Source organism: Microcaecilia unicolor, chromosome 13, assembly GCF_901765095.1.
Source record: "Microcaecilia unicolor chromosome 13, aMicUni1.1, whole genome shotgun sequence".
NCBI classification, from domain to species: domain Eukaryota; kingdom Metazoa; phylum Chordata; class Amphibia; order Gymnophiona; family Siphonopidae; genus Microcaecilia; species Microcaecilia unicolor.
In genome coordinates this window covers 103,415,930-103,432,709 of record NC_044043.1, presented here as the reverse complement: position 1 = coordinate 103,432,709, position 16,780 = coordinate 103,415,930, and the positions used below count along the sequence as shown (strand labels likewise).

The 16,780-nt window shown below is 41.1% G+C and overlaps 1 protein-coding gene across 3 annotated transcripts in view; it reads left to right on the top strand.

Annotated features, from left to right (window-relative positions):
- Positions 1 to 16,238, top strand: part of LOC115482636 (protein-arginine deiminase type-3-like) — a 76,226-nt gene extending 59,988 nt beyond the window's left edge. For all 3 annotated transcript variants that reach the window (XM_030222583.1, XM_030222581.1, XM_030222584.1), the window contains 2 exons: positions 10,953 to 11,078; positions 15,510 to 16,238. In XM_030222583.1, the coding sequence (XP_030078443.1) occupies positions 10,953 to 11,078; positions 15,510 to 15,791 (408 nt within the window). In that variant the 3' untranslated portion in view covers positions 15,792 to 16,238. The remainder of the gene's footprint in view (positions 1 to 10,952; positions 11,079 to 15,509) is intronic.
- The last annotated feature ends 542 nt before the right edge of the window (positions 16,239 to 16,780 follow it).

Genomic DNA, 16,780 nt, shown 5'->3' with positions numbered 1-16,780 from the left:
ATTTCTAATTAAAAAAAAAAAAAACCATACAGATTGCATGTGGGTATGTCCCTCTTAACTTTGAAATGCACCTGTTATTTAGAGAGAGACCCTCGGTGGGGGGTGGGGGGGGGGGACATAAGACATTTTCATAGGGACAGGAAAGGATAAATTTTTTTAGGAGGAGGGGGTGAGGAGTAAATAAAAATAAGAGACAAAAGAAGCCATTATTGTATTGTGGGAGGATAGTTGAAAAGGAAAAGTCAATATTCATAAAAACGTAAGAATAGCCATACTGGGTCAGAACAAAAGTCCATCTAGCCCAGGATCCTGTTTCCAACACTGGTCAATCCAGGTCACAAATACCTGACAGGATCCATGCCCCCCCCCCCCCTAAACCTTACCAACATTTGATAAAGGAGAAAAGCTCAAGGAAACAGAAATAGAAACAACACTATGAGGAAAAGCTTAGAGAAACTGGCAAAGAACAATGTCTTTGAAAATCCTAACTCCCTTTCACTTTCTGCTGTTTAAAAATACAATTCAGAATGTATTACAATGAGAGTTTTACTGACCTACCTAGCATACTCTACAATGTAAAGAACGATTATAGAAATATTCAAGAACTAAGGGGCCAATATTCCTAAGATGTCATTTACTAAGCTGCAGCGTAAGAAAAGTCCCTCTCTAACTAACCTGGGCCACCTTAACAGCACTGATCCCGCCCCAGAAGGAAGTGAGCCGGGAGGGACGGTGTCAAGAGAGTTTAAAAGACAGGGGCAGGCTGCGGTTAAGGAGGCCCAGGGAAGAAAGAACTGAAGCCCCAGCATAAGCCTTTACTGAACACTTCTAGCTGCTGTGATCTGACTTTTATTTGAAGAATTGTGAGCCTTGTTCTGAGGTCTGGCTGGAGCTAGACCTGGAAATACAAAGAGAGAAACTACAAACTGTGTTTGGGGCTTGGCTCTCACAGGTCATAGGCTGTGTTTTGGCCACAGGCCACAGGCCCATGCAAAATCTTTTTCCCCTCCAAAGATACTTTACTTTTGCTCTAGGCGTGTGAAGGAACAGGCCTCAGATTTATGTTAATAAAAGCACTTATTTGATGTTTATAATCTCGTCTGGCTGTGTTATTGACAGAGTCACCCCCTACTGATCAGCTAGTAGGGTTACCATATGGCTCCAGAAAAAGGAGGACGGATTGAGCCAGCCGGGTTTTACTTCCATTGCTTTCAATGGAAGTAATTGAGGCAGCCGGGTTTTACTTCCATTGCTTTCAATGGAAAGCAATGGAAGTAAAACCCGGCTGGCTCAATCCGTCCTCTTTTTTCTGGAGCCATATGGTAACCCTAAGCTGGGGTCTCACATGCAGTAAACGCTAGCATATGCTTACTGCAGGTTAAAATGGCTTATAAGGGATGCAGTCAGGTGTCCTGTAGCAAGTTTTGGATCTGTACACACAATCCATGTGCTAAAAGGTTTTAAAAAATTTTCTTGGAGGGGCCATCTCTGTTGCAAAATAACTCTCCTCTCGTGTGTCTGGGCAAAAAACTCTTTATTTGGGAGTCAATCCCCTTCTTATATACTCTATGAATATTCATGGATATTACATGTATTATCATTACTATTGGTTACATTTTGCTTACACAACCATGATCATGCATTGCTTACAAGAACAACTCTACATGAACAGCTCGTGAACCTGCTCAGGAATGTACAAACATCACCTGCTATTCTGCTACTTTCTCAGGAAAGAACAAAAACATCACATGCTAGATTCTCAGGAATATACAAAACATCATCTGCTGCCTGTATCCAAATACATTCTATCTACATCTCCACCTTTTTTTTTTTTTTTTTTTTTAATGAAATCTCCGTGGTGTGCCAGCTGGAGATGGAGGTGGAGATGTTTGTAATAGCTTATAAACATATTGAGCAGAGTGACGTGTTGGAGCGAATGGACGAGGAAAACATAAAGAAAAAAGGTTAGGAATGCATTGTATACAACAGCAAAAAATAGTGAAAACAAAAATACCAATGACTAAATACTGGATAATAGGGCGGAGCCAGGTCCAAGGGATCCATTGCCACAATTGATCCCATACATCAGAGAGTAGGTTATTATGAATAGTAATATGAGTAGTTAAATTCCGTAGGAAAGCTAATTGTTTGTCAATGGCCTTTGAATTGTCAGATAAATTAAAACAGCACATGTCCTGAAACTCTTCGCAACCATGATGGTTAAGTAATAAAAGATAATCAATGGCTGCTCGATTTTGTAAAACTCCATGACGTAATTGCTGTTGCTCAGCATTAAGTAAACTAATAGCAGTGGAGGTTGCATTGATTGATTTAATTGCCCAACAGGCTAATTCACGAATATTTTTTGCATTTGCCGCTGCCAATGCAGGGACACCTATTAATGAAAATGCAAGTGCCAGATATTCAGTTTGACTCAGAAATTTAACATTATCATTGCAATTGGCAGCAAGGGTCATACGCTTGGATCGCATATGTGAGGAGTTAGAAAATAAAATATGTTTACTGGGAAGTACCATAGTGAGTCGACTTAGACAGCATGTAGTACCATCAGATATATTAGCTGGAATATAATTAAAGGTATACATTCCACATGACCAAAACCAGCCAGGGGGTAAATGAGTAAATTTATAAATATATGAAACATTTTCGTAGGAGCTACAATTTAACAAAGTTGGTCCAAAATTAACACAATTTGATCGGGTACAATTAACCATACGAGCACATGTCATATTGATACTAGCTATTTGATTGGTTCTCACATGCATTGCCAAAGTAGGCGGCAACAGGGTTTGTGTTCCCCAATTATGGTATTCATAAGAAGCATTTCGATAGGATGAATTAACAGGAAGCTGTGAATAAAACCAAGTATCATTTTGCATATCTTTAGGATCATGACATACTGGAATCAGGCAAGTTGCCAAAACTTCTCCAACTGCCTTTTGATGAGAAAGACAGAAATCAGTTTGGTTCAGTGAAATTGCAAACGCTTCCCAAATATTTTTTGTGGGAAGTAATTGTGACTGTCCACAAGGTATGTACAAACAACAACACAGTAGAAGCAATGTAATGGAATTAGCATTAAGCGCTGCAATAATAGCCACTACGAAGTTATCATCAGTCTTTTCAATATGAGCTTTTTCTAAAGTCTCTGTAGCTTGTTGACTCAAGGCTTTAATTTGTCCCCAAGTAACAGGAGCATTAGGTTGACGAGTCACTGACCGTTTGCGTGTTTGCATCTGCGGTCCTTGAAGGGTGAGTGTGAAATTGGGAATTGGGTTGTGAAGACCTTGATGCCACGACATGAGGTTTCACCCACTTTGCTGGAATCCACACCGGGCCAGAATCTGTTTGAACAGCAGCGTAACCACGACCCCAGGTAAGGAGAGGCACAGGGGAACTCCACTGATCAGAAGGTAGTTGTCGGTATATGACCAAAGGACGAGATAAAGGTGGGGCAGGAGTACGAAAATGTTGTTCAAATCTGGAAGAAAAAGTTTTTGTAGCAGGATTATTGATGAGATTGAGATGATTCAGTGTGTAAAGGATTTGTGCTAAGCATTCATCAATGCTTACTCTATGACGGAGAATACCGTCTTTTTTTGTAGTCAGATTACTTAAAGCAGTTTTCAGTGTGCGAATAGCACGTTCAACAATAGCTTGACCAGTGGAGTTATAGGGGATACCAAAAAGGTGCTCAATATGCCAGAGGGTCAGGAACTCCTGTAAGGAGGTGGAAGTATAAGCAGGGGCATTGTCTGTCTTGAGAGTTTTAGGAACACCCATGACCGCAAAAGTTTGGAGAAGATGAGAGCGGACATGAGATGTAGTTTCCCCTTTTTGTGCAGTGACCCACAAAAATCCAGAATGAGTATCAACAACCACATGAAGCTTAGACCATTGACCAAAAGGGGGAAAGTGAGTAACGTCCATTTGCCAGAGGCTATTAACTTCCAGACCACGAGGATTAACTCCAGGAAAAAAGGTAGTAGGAGCTGAAAAGGAACATTGTGGACAATTTTTGATAATAGCTCTAGCTTCTTCTAAAGAAATTTGAAACTGGCGAGCTAGGCTAGGTGCATTTTGATGATGAAGTTCATGACTGCAGTGTGCTGTGGAGAAAAAATGAAGATGGCGATCCGCTCGAGCATTCCCTTCAGACAGACCACCAGGAAAAGGTTGATGACTGCGGATATGACCTATAAAGAGAGAAGAAAGGCGATTCTCCAAGTAACCTTGGAGGGTTAACAGTAAAGCATAAAAAGAGGCATCCATTTAATGATATACCAAAAGTTGAGGGAAATAGGCACGAAATGGTTGCAAGGCTTGATGAACATAGTATTGACAAATAGTGGGTGAATTTAACATTCCCTGGGGCAAAACTTTCCAACAATACCTAGTAGTAGGGTGTGCATTATTGTAAACAGGTACAGTAAAAGCAAAGTATTTATAATCTTTTTCCTGGAGAGGAATTGAAAAAAAACAATCCTTTAGATCTATAATAGCTAATTGATAATCATAAGGAATCAAATTAGGATTTGGAATACCACATTGTAACGGGCCCATTGGTTCTAAAATCGCATTAATAGCTCGTAGGTCATGTAAAAATCTCCATTTTCCGGATTTTTTCTTGATCACAAATACCGGAGTATTATATGGAGAATTGGTAGGCTCAATGTGATTTAATTGTAATTGTTCTTCCACCAATTGATGTAAAATCAACAGTTTTTCTCTGGTAATCGGCCACTGCTCTACCCAAACAGGTTTGTCAGTTTTCCATTCCAAAGGAAGAGAAAAAGACATATTTATGAACTGTTAATCAGGTAGGATCAATGATGCATCTAATTGTTCCAAAAGGTCACGACCCCATAAATTAAAGGGTACTTGTAAAATACAGGGCTTAATATGTCCTAGAACCTTGGTATCGTTAGGATATGTAATAGATAACCATTGAGAACTTTGGGAGGCTGACTGAGTTCCCCCTATTCCTGTCACATGTGAAGTATCTTCAATGGGCCATTCCACAGGCCATTGTTTATAAGCTATGACAGAAACATCCGCCCCGGTATCTAATATACCAACAAAGGGCTTTTGTTGCAATAAAAATTGAGCAGTGGGTCGTGCATTAGAAACCGGTTTTAAAACTGCACTTACCTGTCGCGTAGATCCAAAGCCCCCTGTACGAGAGACAGTAGAAGGAATAGGTGCTGTAAAATATGGTAAAATAATTAATTGTGCCCACGAGTCCCCGGGAGAAATTGTTAAAGGTGATGAGGACCATACTTGAATTTTAACAATGCCTGTGTAATCAGCATCAATAACTCCAGGGATAACATGAATACCTGCCTTCGATGCAGAGGAGCGAGGTAATACTAAACCTACAGTAGCCGCTGGAATGGGTCCTTTAAAGGTAGTATTATATACCAAAACTTCATGAGGTAAGATGGCAGTTTTACATTCCGCTGCAATAAGGTCAATTCCTGCACTACCTTGTGTAGCAGTAGTACTATGAGCAAAAGACCCTTGCACTCCCTTTGGACCGAGGTTAGGAGTTAACCCGGAGCAAAGTTTTTTGGGGGTGGCGGTGTGGAATTAATTGGATTAGAGCGACATTGATTGGCCCAATGATATCCTTTTTGACATCGAGGACATTTTCGAGAAGGTCGAGAAGGTCCTTTTGCAAAGTTGGCACCCCCTCCTGGGGCTCTACACTGAGCTCGAAAATGTCCTGGTTTCTTACAATTAAAACACGTCCCCTGTGGCTTATTACCTTTTTGTATAGCTCCTGCTAACAAATTCATAGAATAACCATGAGTCCCCACATCTGCACATGCGCTCAATAAATCTGCTAAAGTAATTCCTGGGCGATGAGCTACAGTCTGCAATGCCTTTTTGCAATCTGAATTTGCATTTTCTTGGGCTAATTTAATCAATAACTCTGTTTGCGCATCAAGATTATCAATTTGCCTAGTTACAGCTTCCTGCAATCGATTAACAAATTGAAGGTAAGATTCGGTTGCACCCTGTTTAATTGATGCAAAAGATTTTGTTGGTTTATTCCCTTCTGGTGTTCTTTTAAATGCTCGCAAGATACAAGTGCCTATGGCTTGAAAACAGGTATCGTTTTGTTGAATTTGCATATCAAGGGTTGAAAATGGTCCCGATCCATAAATTTGATCAGGCACCAAATTAGTCCCAGTGATAAGTTGTGCTGCTTGCTTATATTCATTATCCCACACTACATATTGCGCAGGAGTTAACAGCATACGGAAAAGGTCTTTCCAATCTTTTGGAGTCATTAAGTAACCGTTACTAATCCCTTCTATCATGCCTTGAACAAATGAACTTTTTAAACCTGATTCTACGATAGCTCTACGTAATTCTCTCAAAACTTGATAAGGTAGAGCAGTCCATTCTGCATGATGTGTTTCGTTCCCTGCCTCTATTGTTGTAGTTCTAGTAACTGGGTATAAATTAGGATTAGGTTCCGAATTATCCCATAGATCATCGTTCCAAATGAATTCACCATTTTTTCGTGCTTGCTGTATACCTAATTGAATTAAACTAGGTCGTTCTACGCTCTTTGGTGTTTTGGTAATAATAACGCTATCATTAGCGTTGTTGTTTTGGATATTTTCAATTGGTTTATTAGGGGTAGTAGTAGTAAAGTCAGGAGTTTTGTTTTGCTCTTCCCTTCCCATATCGGTGGCCAGCCGACAAGAAGGAGGAGAAGGTGTAGGTCCAAGAGTCGCGGGAGGTAAAAGAGACCAGGTCTTGCCTGGCAATTTGTTGGATATATTTTCGTTAGTAATGCCTGTCAATCCAGAAGAGAGAATTACTATAGTAGAATATATCTCTCTCCAAGTCAATAATATAGGAGTCGAAACTCTAGGCTCTAAACGAAACTGCTGCCCTATCTTTTCCCATGTTTGAGGATCGAATGATCCCTTCTCTGGATACCAGGGACATTGACAAACTATTTCCTCAATTAAACGCTCTATATCTTTAAGAGTTATTGGATTTCGGGAGGAACCATATCTTTGCGTTATAGTATATAGCTCCTGTGCATGTTGTTTATGTGATGATGTTAAATTTCCCCCCATACTTACAGTGTTCCGTAGAAGGAATGGCGCGCTGACTGTTCCAGTCGTAGTAAGTACGTCACGTTTTCACCGATCACGTCGGGGATCACCAGATGTTGCAAAATAACTCTCCTCTCGTGTGTCTGGGCAAAAAACTCTTTATTTGGGAGTCAATCCCCTTCTTATATACTCTATGAATATTCATGGATATTACATGTATTATCATTACTATTGGTTACATTTTGCTTACACAACCATGATCATGCATTGCTTACAAGAACAACTCTACATGAACAGCTCGTGAACCTGCTCAGGAATGTACAAACATCACCTGCTATTCTGCTACTTTCTCAGGAAAGAACAAAAACATCACATGCTAGATTCTCAGGAATATACAAAACATCATCTGCTGCCTGTATCCAAATACATTCTATCTACACATCTCTGGGAGCAAAGAGAGTGGGTGTTTCTAATTAAGCCCTTACCGCCTACAAAATAGCTGTTGGCAACAGCTCACACGCTAATATTTTTAATGGTCGCATGCTAATGGCAAAATTAGCGCATGGCCATTAATTAATTTCTGACTGTGGTAAAAATGGCCTTAGCGTTAAGGCCCTCTATGACCACTTTTTACCACAGCTTAATAAAAGGGCCCCTAAGATTTCGGCTGAAAATTCATCTTCTTGTAAGAGCAGAGAAGTTATGCTTTTGCCTGGGTTTTTGAGCATAATTTAAGAGTCCACCTCTGAAAATCAGGGCTAAGCTTCTAGCTTATTTTCTCTGCCCTACATCCATCCATTTGTCGCCCGCATTTTATGCTCTTAAATTTAGGAATGTAGTGAAATTTTTGAGAATAAATTTAAGGATTCAGCCTTAGTAATTTTTCAAAGAAGCCAACTTAGGAGTTTAACTCTCAATGTTAAGAGCATAAATTCTTTGAATACCAGGTCCAAAAAAGTTTTGATTGCATAAGTCTTCACACACAGCAATAGCAGCCATAAGACGTTTAAGATACCTGCCTAATAGCTGGCTCCATTTTTGCTAATTCTTCTTGGCACAGTAGCTCGGGCTCTTTCAGGTTAGCTGGGTATTATCTGTGCATTGCACTCTTCAAGTGTTGCCACAGAATTTCTATTGGACCCAAGTCTGGGTTTGACTGGGCCACTCAAGGATGTTCACTTTTCTTTTTCTGAGCTGCTCCATTGTTGCTTTCCCTTTGTGCTTAGGCTCCTTGTTCTTCTGAAAAGTGAATCTTCTCTGTTTTGGTCTCATCAGACCACAAACCTTCCTCCACATGTACACAGTCTCCCCTAAGTGGAGGAGAGGAAGAGATAATGTATAGTGAGATGGGCAGATTGCATGAGCTATTTGGCCATTATTTGCCATCATGGTTCTGTGTTACATGGAGGCGTATTTTCAAAGCACTTAGCCTTACAAAGTTCCATAGGGTTTAGATGCTGCCAAACTGTTTCCACTTTACAGTGACGGACCCTGAGAGTGTCCTAAGGGATATTCAAAGAAATTAGATTTTCTTATAATCGTCCCCCAATCTGTACCTTTGGAAATGGAGCTGATTTGGGTTTGCTCAGATTAAGGGTGTGAAGACTTATACAATCAAGAGTGTTTTGGTTTCTTATTCTTGATTAGTTTTTAAACATTTCTATAAGTTTTGTTCACTTTGAAAGTGTAGAGCAGGGGGTGCCCAACCTCAGCCGTCACCAGGTCAGGTTTTCAGGATTACCCCAATGAATATGCATGAGATCTATTTGCATACAATGGAGGCAGTGCATGCAAATAGATCTCATTCATATTCATTGGGGAAATCCTGAAAACCCAACTAGATTGCGGCCCTGAAGGACTGAGGTTGGACACCCTGGTGTAGAGTATGTTAAGACCAGTAAAACAAACTCAGACTTTTGAACTGTATTGTTTAGCCACTAGAGTGTGAAGACATTTACAAGGCAATGTAGTCAGAAGAGCAAAGACGTAGATGAAAAACAAAATACTTAATAGATATGCTAGTGACAGGAATAAGTGCAAAAGTTGCGTTGTGAGACTCAGTGGTAAAAGGGAGTAATATAGAGAGGATGAGGAGGAAAAAGCAGAATTTATTAACCAATATTTCTTCTGTTCGGTGTTCACTGGGGAGGGGCTGAGAGTAGGACCACGGAAGATGGGCACATAATGGGAATGAAAGTGAGATAGGCCTGAAACAATTTTCAGAAGACTGTTTGTGAGAAGCTAGCTAAATGAAAAGTAGATAAATGATGGAGATGGATGGGCTACACCCAGGGCTTTTTTTGAGGGGGTACTTGGGGGTACTGAGTACCGGCACCTTTCCATTGTCTGCTAAAATTGACCCATGGTCCCCAAGTTTTAATGAAAGAGCTCAGGCTCTACACAGAAATTCTGCCTTGTCATAGATTCTGTGACTGGTTGCAGTTGGCCTGGCTATTTTGGGGTGGGTCCCTCAGTGATCACCCCACTCCTGAAGGGTGGCCTGGCATTTGAGTACCGGCACCTTTTTCACTAGAAAAAACACACTGGATACATCTGAGGGGGAGGGGAGGGAAATGGGACTTGATATACCGCCTTTGTGAGGTTTTTGCAACTACATTCAAAGCGGTTTACATATATTCAGGTACTTATTTTGTACCAGGGGTAATGGAGGGTTAAGTGACTTGCCCAGAGTCACAGGGAGCTGCAGTGGGAATTGAACTCAATTCCCCAGGATCAAAGTCCACTGCACTAACCACTAGGTTACTCCTCCACTCATTCCACCAATAAGAGCCAACCGCATCAGTGATGTCACAATGGCTTGATTGCCCAATACTTGGCTCACTTTTGATATTGTGATGTCATAAGGGAAAGGGAAATGGGACTTGATATACCGCCTTTGTGAGGTTTTTGCAACTACATTCAAAGCGGTTTACATATATTCAGGTACTTATTTTGTACCAGGGGCAATGGAGGGTTAAGTGACTTGCCCAGAGTCACAAGGAGCTGCACTGGGAATCAAACTCAGTTCCCCAGGATCAAAGTCCACTGCACTAACCACTAGATTTAGCAGCTCTGCTGTGGGACCTTTGCAGTAGATAAAGGGATGGGATACATCCAAGGGTATTGAAGGAATTAGGAGAGTTCTTGTGGCTCCACTGTTTGACCTTTTCAATATTTATTTAGAGTTGGGAGTGCTCCTGGAGCTTTGGGAATGAGGAGATCTGGTTTCTCTCCTATAAATGTAAGTAAAGAGGAGATTGGGAACTATAGGTCGCCAGTTACCTGACCTCTGTGACAAACAAATTAAGGGAATCGCTGCTAAAAGAGAGGATAGGTCAGTTTCTGGAATCCAGCGGATTACAGGATCCAAGACGGCATGTATTTACTAGAGGTTGGCCTTTCCAGAAAAATCTGACCGTGTCTTTAACTGAATGATCACAGAGTTAGATCAGGGAGAGGCTAGATGTGATGTCAATGGATTTCAGCAAGGCCTTTGACATTTTCCACGCAAACAACTCATTAACCAAGTGAGGGAAAGTGTCTGCCTGTATTCATTGTTTTCAGGCCTTTATATTTTGTACTGAGTCAGCAGGTGCTGCTGTACAGGAGACAGAGATGGTCAGATTGCCCTGCTGAGGAAGAATAACAGACATCCTTCACTTACACTGGGTGATATAAAGAGAAATTCTATAAGACAAGGCCAAAACTGCAGGGTCTGGATAAAGGTTCTATATCATAGAATAGCATAAAATATGATGATAAAGAAACCATCAGTACCAAGATGGAGCAGTAATGAATTTCAGACTTAAAGGCCACAGAAAATATTTAATTGTATGATTTTTCCCTTCTCAGTGCTGCATTAACTGGAATCGGGATATTCTCAAAGCACAGCTGGGACTGACAGATCAAGACATCATTGATATCCCTTCGCTCTTCTATTTAAAACATGCCAAAGCATTAGCTTTCTTCCCAGCCATGGTGAGAAAGGAGAATGGCTCTCTCCCCTCCCCACATATCAATGCTTTTGAGTTGGACAGTTCAGGGGGTAATTTCTGTACTTTTCATTGTGTGAACTTGGCTGAATTTTCTGTACATGGTCCGGCATCTCTCCCTTCCCGTCCCTGCAAAGCTTTCACATTTCTCTCCCTCCCCCTGATTCCCCCCTCCCTGTGCCTTAAAATCACCTCCAGTCATCCCCTTGGCAGCACCAGTGGCAGTGGCTTTCATAGGCTGCTTGTGGCCTGCATAGAGACTTTCTCTCTGAACCATCCCGCCCCTTCTGATGCAACTTCCTGTTTTCTGAAGGGCAGGACGGTTCAGAGAGAGAGCCCCTAGTGCAGACTCCAGGTACTGCCGCTGGTGCTGCCCACAGGAGGTGATTTTAATGTACAAGGGAAGCTGGGGGAGGGTGGGAATTGCCAGAGCTTTGCAAACCTGGAAGAGAAGGGAGAGATACCAGACTATAAGTGAGGGCGGAAGGAAGGCAGGGAATTGTGAGAGCTTTGTGGGCTGGGAAGAGAACAGAAAGATAGTGGACTATAAATGGAGGGGTGGGGGGAGGGAAAGAGGAAATTGTGAGAGCTGTGTGAGATGGGCTACATCACCCACCCCATCCCAACCCATGCACAGATTTGCACATGAATTTCAATAAAACCCTCATTCTAACCCTGTACCTGCTGATACCTCTTTACACAGCAGCTAAACATATGCATTTTTATACAAATACTGTTCACAGAGTTTACCCACTCCCCTCATTCTATAATCTTATGTGCCCAATTTTACTCCAGTTATAGAATATATACAGTTGTGCAAGTATCTTAATTGATAAATTAGCTGCTAATTGGCACTAACTTAGTGATAATTGGTGTTAATTAGCACCGATTTGCACTTTGATTTCTATGAGCCTAGTGCGCACATTCTATAGAGCAGAACTTCGAGGGGTGTGGACATGGGAGGGGGTGGGTGCAGCAGGGATGTGCCCGGCACTTACTAAGGTTATAGAATACTGAGAGTCTGGGCGGAGCAGTAACATTTACCCCAGCCATTGACGTAATGGAAGCAGGCCAATGCCTGGATGTAACTTACTGACTTACACCAGTATTGTATAACAGCACATAAGATTATAGAATGGGGGGGGGGGGGGTAAACTATATGAAGATGAACAGCTGTTTCTTCTTTTCAAGGTAAGTGCTCAAGTTTTGGTCGCATCATTAAATTAATTTTTGATTTAGTTGTATTTCATGAGAAGGATAAATGATTGAGCTCTTGGGGCTTATGGTTGAGGCCTGAAGAGGGAGGCGCATTAGAGGTCATAAGTACATAAGTATTGCCATACTGGGACAGACCAAAGGTCCATCAAGCCCAGCATCCTGTTTGCAACAGTGGCCAATCCAGGTCACAAGTACCTGGCAGAAACCCAAATAGTAGCAACATCCCATGTAGAAACCCAAAGAGTAGCAAGATTCTAGAGTTCTAAAGAATAACAAGATTCCATTCAGAATTTCAAATAGTAGCATCATTCCATGTAGAACCCCAAAGAGTAGCAAGATTCTAGAATTCTAAAGAATAACAAGATTCCATTCAGAATTTCAAATAGTAGCAACATTCCATGTAGAACCCCAAAGAGTAGCAAGATTCCATTCAGAATCCCAAGTACATAAGTACATAAGTGTTGCCATACTGGGACAGACCGAAGGTCCATCAAGCCCAGCATCCTGTTTCCAACAGTGGCCAATCCAATATTAATGCCCCGTAACATGAAACTAATATTCTTCTCATTTAGGAGTTCGTTTAATTTTAAGCTGTTTTTCTTTGGAATACTTTTCCTATTACCACTATTTTTTTGTTTTTTGGATGTTTCTTGTAAGAAGTGGTTTATACCCCCCTTTTTTGATATATTGAGTCTCTAGGCATTTATAAGTCAAGTTCAAGGTGGGGTACAGACCAATTTGAAACTACATTAGACAATGAAGCATTTTAACATATCCATACATATGAACAAGTGTGAGTACAATCAACAGAAAAAAGCAATCAAAAAAGACAAATTAACTCTAATTATTGCCAATAATGACTAGTTAGGGCCAATTATCAGCTAACTCTTGGATCGGTAGGCATTTCTGTAAACTGGACATGCTTATGTGTTAAATTGTATGCACAAGGTTGTAGCATGAGGGGGATATTGGGAAAGCAGATTTGTAATGGTCTAGAGGCACAAGAAAAACTCTACTGAGTCCATGGAAATGGCTTGAAAATTACACTCAATAGCCATGTGAAAAGCATTAGGGATCTTCTCGAAATGTGGTACCAGTTAAGGCAGGTACACGAATAGGAGGCCTAGGGTTATATACATAACTTTGTTCACATAACTATACCCAGACATATGTATCCCATCGAATATTTGCATAATGTAACCACCTCAAAGAAAATAGATATCCTGATTGAATTAAATTAAAGCACAATAATCAAAATGTTGGTATCATTACCAAGTAATAAATCTTTATATAGTCCTACAAGGTATTGGCACCACTATATAGATACACTTAAGAGAGAGTTCTCTTCTCGGTGATCTTACAGTCTCATCCACACGTGGAGACTGGGTCTGAGGACAGAGATGCTGTAGAGGATGAGGGACCTCTGTCTTCTCAGATCTAAGGGACAAATTGGATTGGGGGGGGGGCAGGGGGATGCACTTCCACTAATTCACTTGAGTTGAATATAAACGTTACTCAAAATGTCTGGGCATCAGCATGTTTGCAATTTCTTCTTCTTCCCCTCAGCATCTAACGGATATGATCAATAATGGAATGTGGAGCAGAATCTCTAACAGGAACTTTTATTAAATACATTCAAAAATACTAGGACTAGGGAGCACGCAATTAAGCTACAAAGTAGTAAATTTAAAACAAATCAGAGAATATATTTCTTCACTTAATGTGTAATTAAGCTCTGGAATTCGTTGCCAGAGAATGTGGTAAAAGCAATTAGCTTAGTGGGGTTTAAAAAAGGTTTGGATATCTTCCTAAAAGAAAAGTCCATAGACCATTACTAAAACGGACTTGGGGAAAATCCACTGCTTATTTCTGGGATAAGCAGCATAAAATGTATTGTACTGTTTTGGGATCTTGCCAGGTACTAGACTTGATGGACCTTTGGTCTGTCCCAGTATGGCAATGCTTATGTTCCTAAAGTGGTTATGGAATGACTACCATAAAAGCTTATTATGCTAATCATGAACATAGAGGTCAACTTAAATGAGCAGCGGTCTCCACCCACCTCAAACTTACATAAGAAAAATAGGCAGTGGTGCGGGTGACTGAGGGGTAAGGTGAGACAGACCTGACCCTAAATACTTGTTGCCTTCAGTTTTCCACTTCTTTCATTTGCTGGATCCAAATTCAAAATTTAAGACTATAAATGCTATTCCCAAGTATTAAACACGTACCTTCTTCAGCCTGATTGGAGAGAAATCTGCAAAGATATCCCAGACACATTTGTCCCTTTTTATCTACAAGATATAAGTCCAGGCTTTGTAGGACTTATAACCATTTATTAGTAGTCAGGACCTAATTATCAAAGGATCCACTAATTCCCTGCCAAAATCTGTATGTTAAGAGCTGGTGGTGGGAGGCGGGGATAGTGCTGGCTAGACTTGTACGGTCTGTGCCCTGAAAATGACAGTTACAAATCAAGGTAAGATATATAGAAAAACTAGCACATATGAGTTTGTCTTGTTGGGCAGACTGGATGGACCGTGCAGGTCTTTTTCTGCTGTCATCTACTATGTTACAGCTACTGGCATAGCAAGTCCACAGAAATGTTTATTAAGGTTTGCTACTCCAGCTTTCATATAAAACAGCAAAGGTTATGTGGCCTAGTCCTCCCAAAACCCTTATCTATCTCCACTCCTTTCTGCTATTCTTAAAAATTAGCCCCCCCCCCGCCCAATATTCAAAGCTATTAACTGGCCAGACACAGCCACTGACCAGTTAAATAGTATATATGGACATTCAGTGGAAGATAACTGGTTATCTCCCGCTATATATTCACAGTTAGCGGCTAACTGCTAACCAGCTACATAGCTACATAGCTAGCTGCTAATAGCCACTTAGGTGCGAATATTCAGCGCTTAAATGGCTATGTTCAGCGGTTAAAATACGCTGTATAAATAGCAGGTTATCCGGTTAACTTTTTAGCGATTAACACCCCCCCTCTGAATATTCAATGCTGATCGCTGGAAATAACCCAGCATTGGATACTGGGCCTCTGTACACTCGCAATTTTATCCACACTGAGGAAGGGCCATTAATCTTAATAAAATGCTTTGAACATCATTCTTAAAATGTAGCAAATCCTCGTCTTGAAGCTGGAGTTTTATTATTTATACTGTATCTTCCCCCTTTTCCCGGTCAGGTGAACATGATTGTCCTTGGGAAACACCTGGGTATCCCTAAACCTTTTGGACCGATCATTGAGGGGAAATGCTGCCTGGAAGAGAGGGTTCTGTCTCTACTGGAGCCTCTGGGGCTCAGCTGCACCTTTATCGATGACTTTGCATCCTATCATCAGAATTATGGAAATGTCCACTGTGGAACCAATGTCCGCAGGAAGCCTTTTGATTTGAAGTGGTGGCACATGAAGGATCCCTTAATCCAGGAGCAGAACCTGAATATTCCTTTCAACTTGTGGAATTAATCTGTGGAGTGAATGTGTTTAGCACTGGAAACTCTTGTAAGGTCCATGAATATGTTCCTTCATTATAAAGTATAGGAATGAGATTTTCATGTCATCAGAGATACAGGAGTGCGCAATTCAGTGCTTTATTTTAATTTGTTCACTGTATTGAAGATGATTAGAGAGGGGACTCTGTGAGGTTCAACTAGTTAAGTTCATGTAATCAAGTGTGGTTAAATGCTACCTGCCAGGAAATAACTGAAGATGATTGGGCTGGATTCTCTAAAGTGAGTGAATGCTTTTAACGCTGCATAAAATGGGGCATAAGATGCCACATTGTACTATCTGACATAAACATCAAATTTGTGTTGAGAATTTTGTGTGTAACCATGAAAGAAAATATGTAGAGAATTTTATACCACTGCTATCTAAATCTGATCAAAGAGAGGGATTAAAGGAGGGAATGTGACTTAATATACTACCTTTCTGTGATTTTTGCAACTACATTCAAAGTGGTTTACATATTATATACAGGTACTTATTTGTACCTGGGGCAATGGAGGGTTAAGTGACTTGCCCAGAGTCACAAAGAGCTGCAGTGGGAATTGAACCCAGTTCCCCAGGATCAAAGTCCATTGCACTAACCACTAGGCTACTCCTCCACTAGCAACATTCCATTTCTTTGAAGGGGTGAACAAACGTGGATAAAGGCGAGCCGGTTGACAGAAAGGAGAGCAGGGAAGAGAGAAGAATCACTGGACATGGATGGAGGGGAGGGCAGGAGAGAGAGAATTGCTGGGCATGGATGGCGGGGAGGGCAGGGGAGTGAGGAGAAATGCTGGACATGGTTGGAGGGAAGGGAAGAGAAAAAAAGAAGATGCATATGGATAGAAATGTGGGAAAGGGAAGAGAGGAGAAAAACTGCACATGGATGGAGAAAATAGGCAAAAGCTGGATCAACTGTATACCTCCTCCAATCAAGTCCGCGGAGGAGGACACAGCTTTTACTT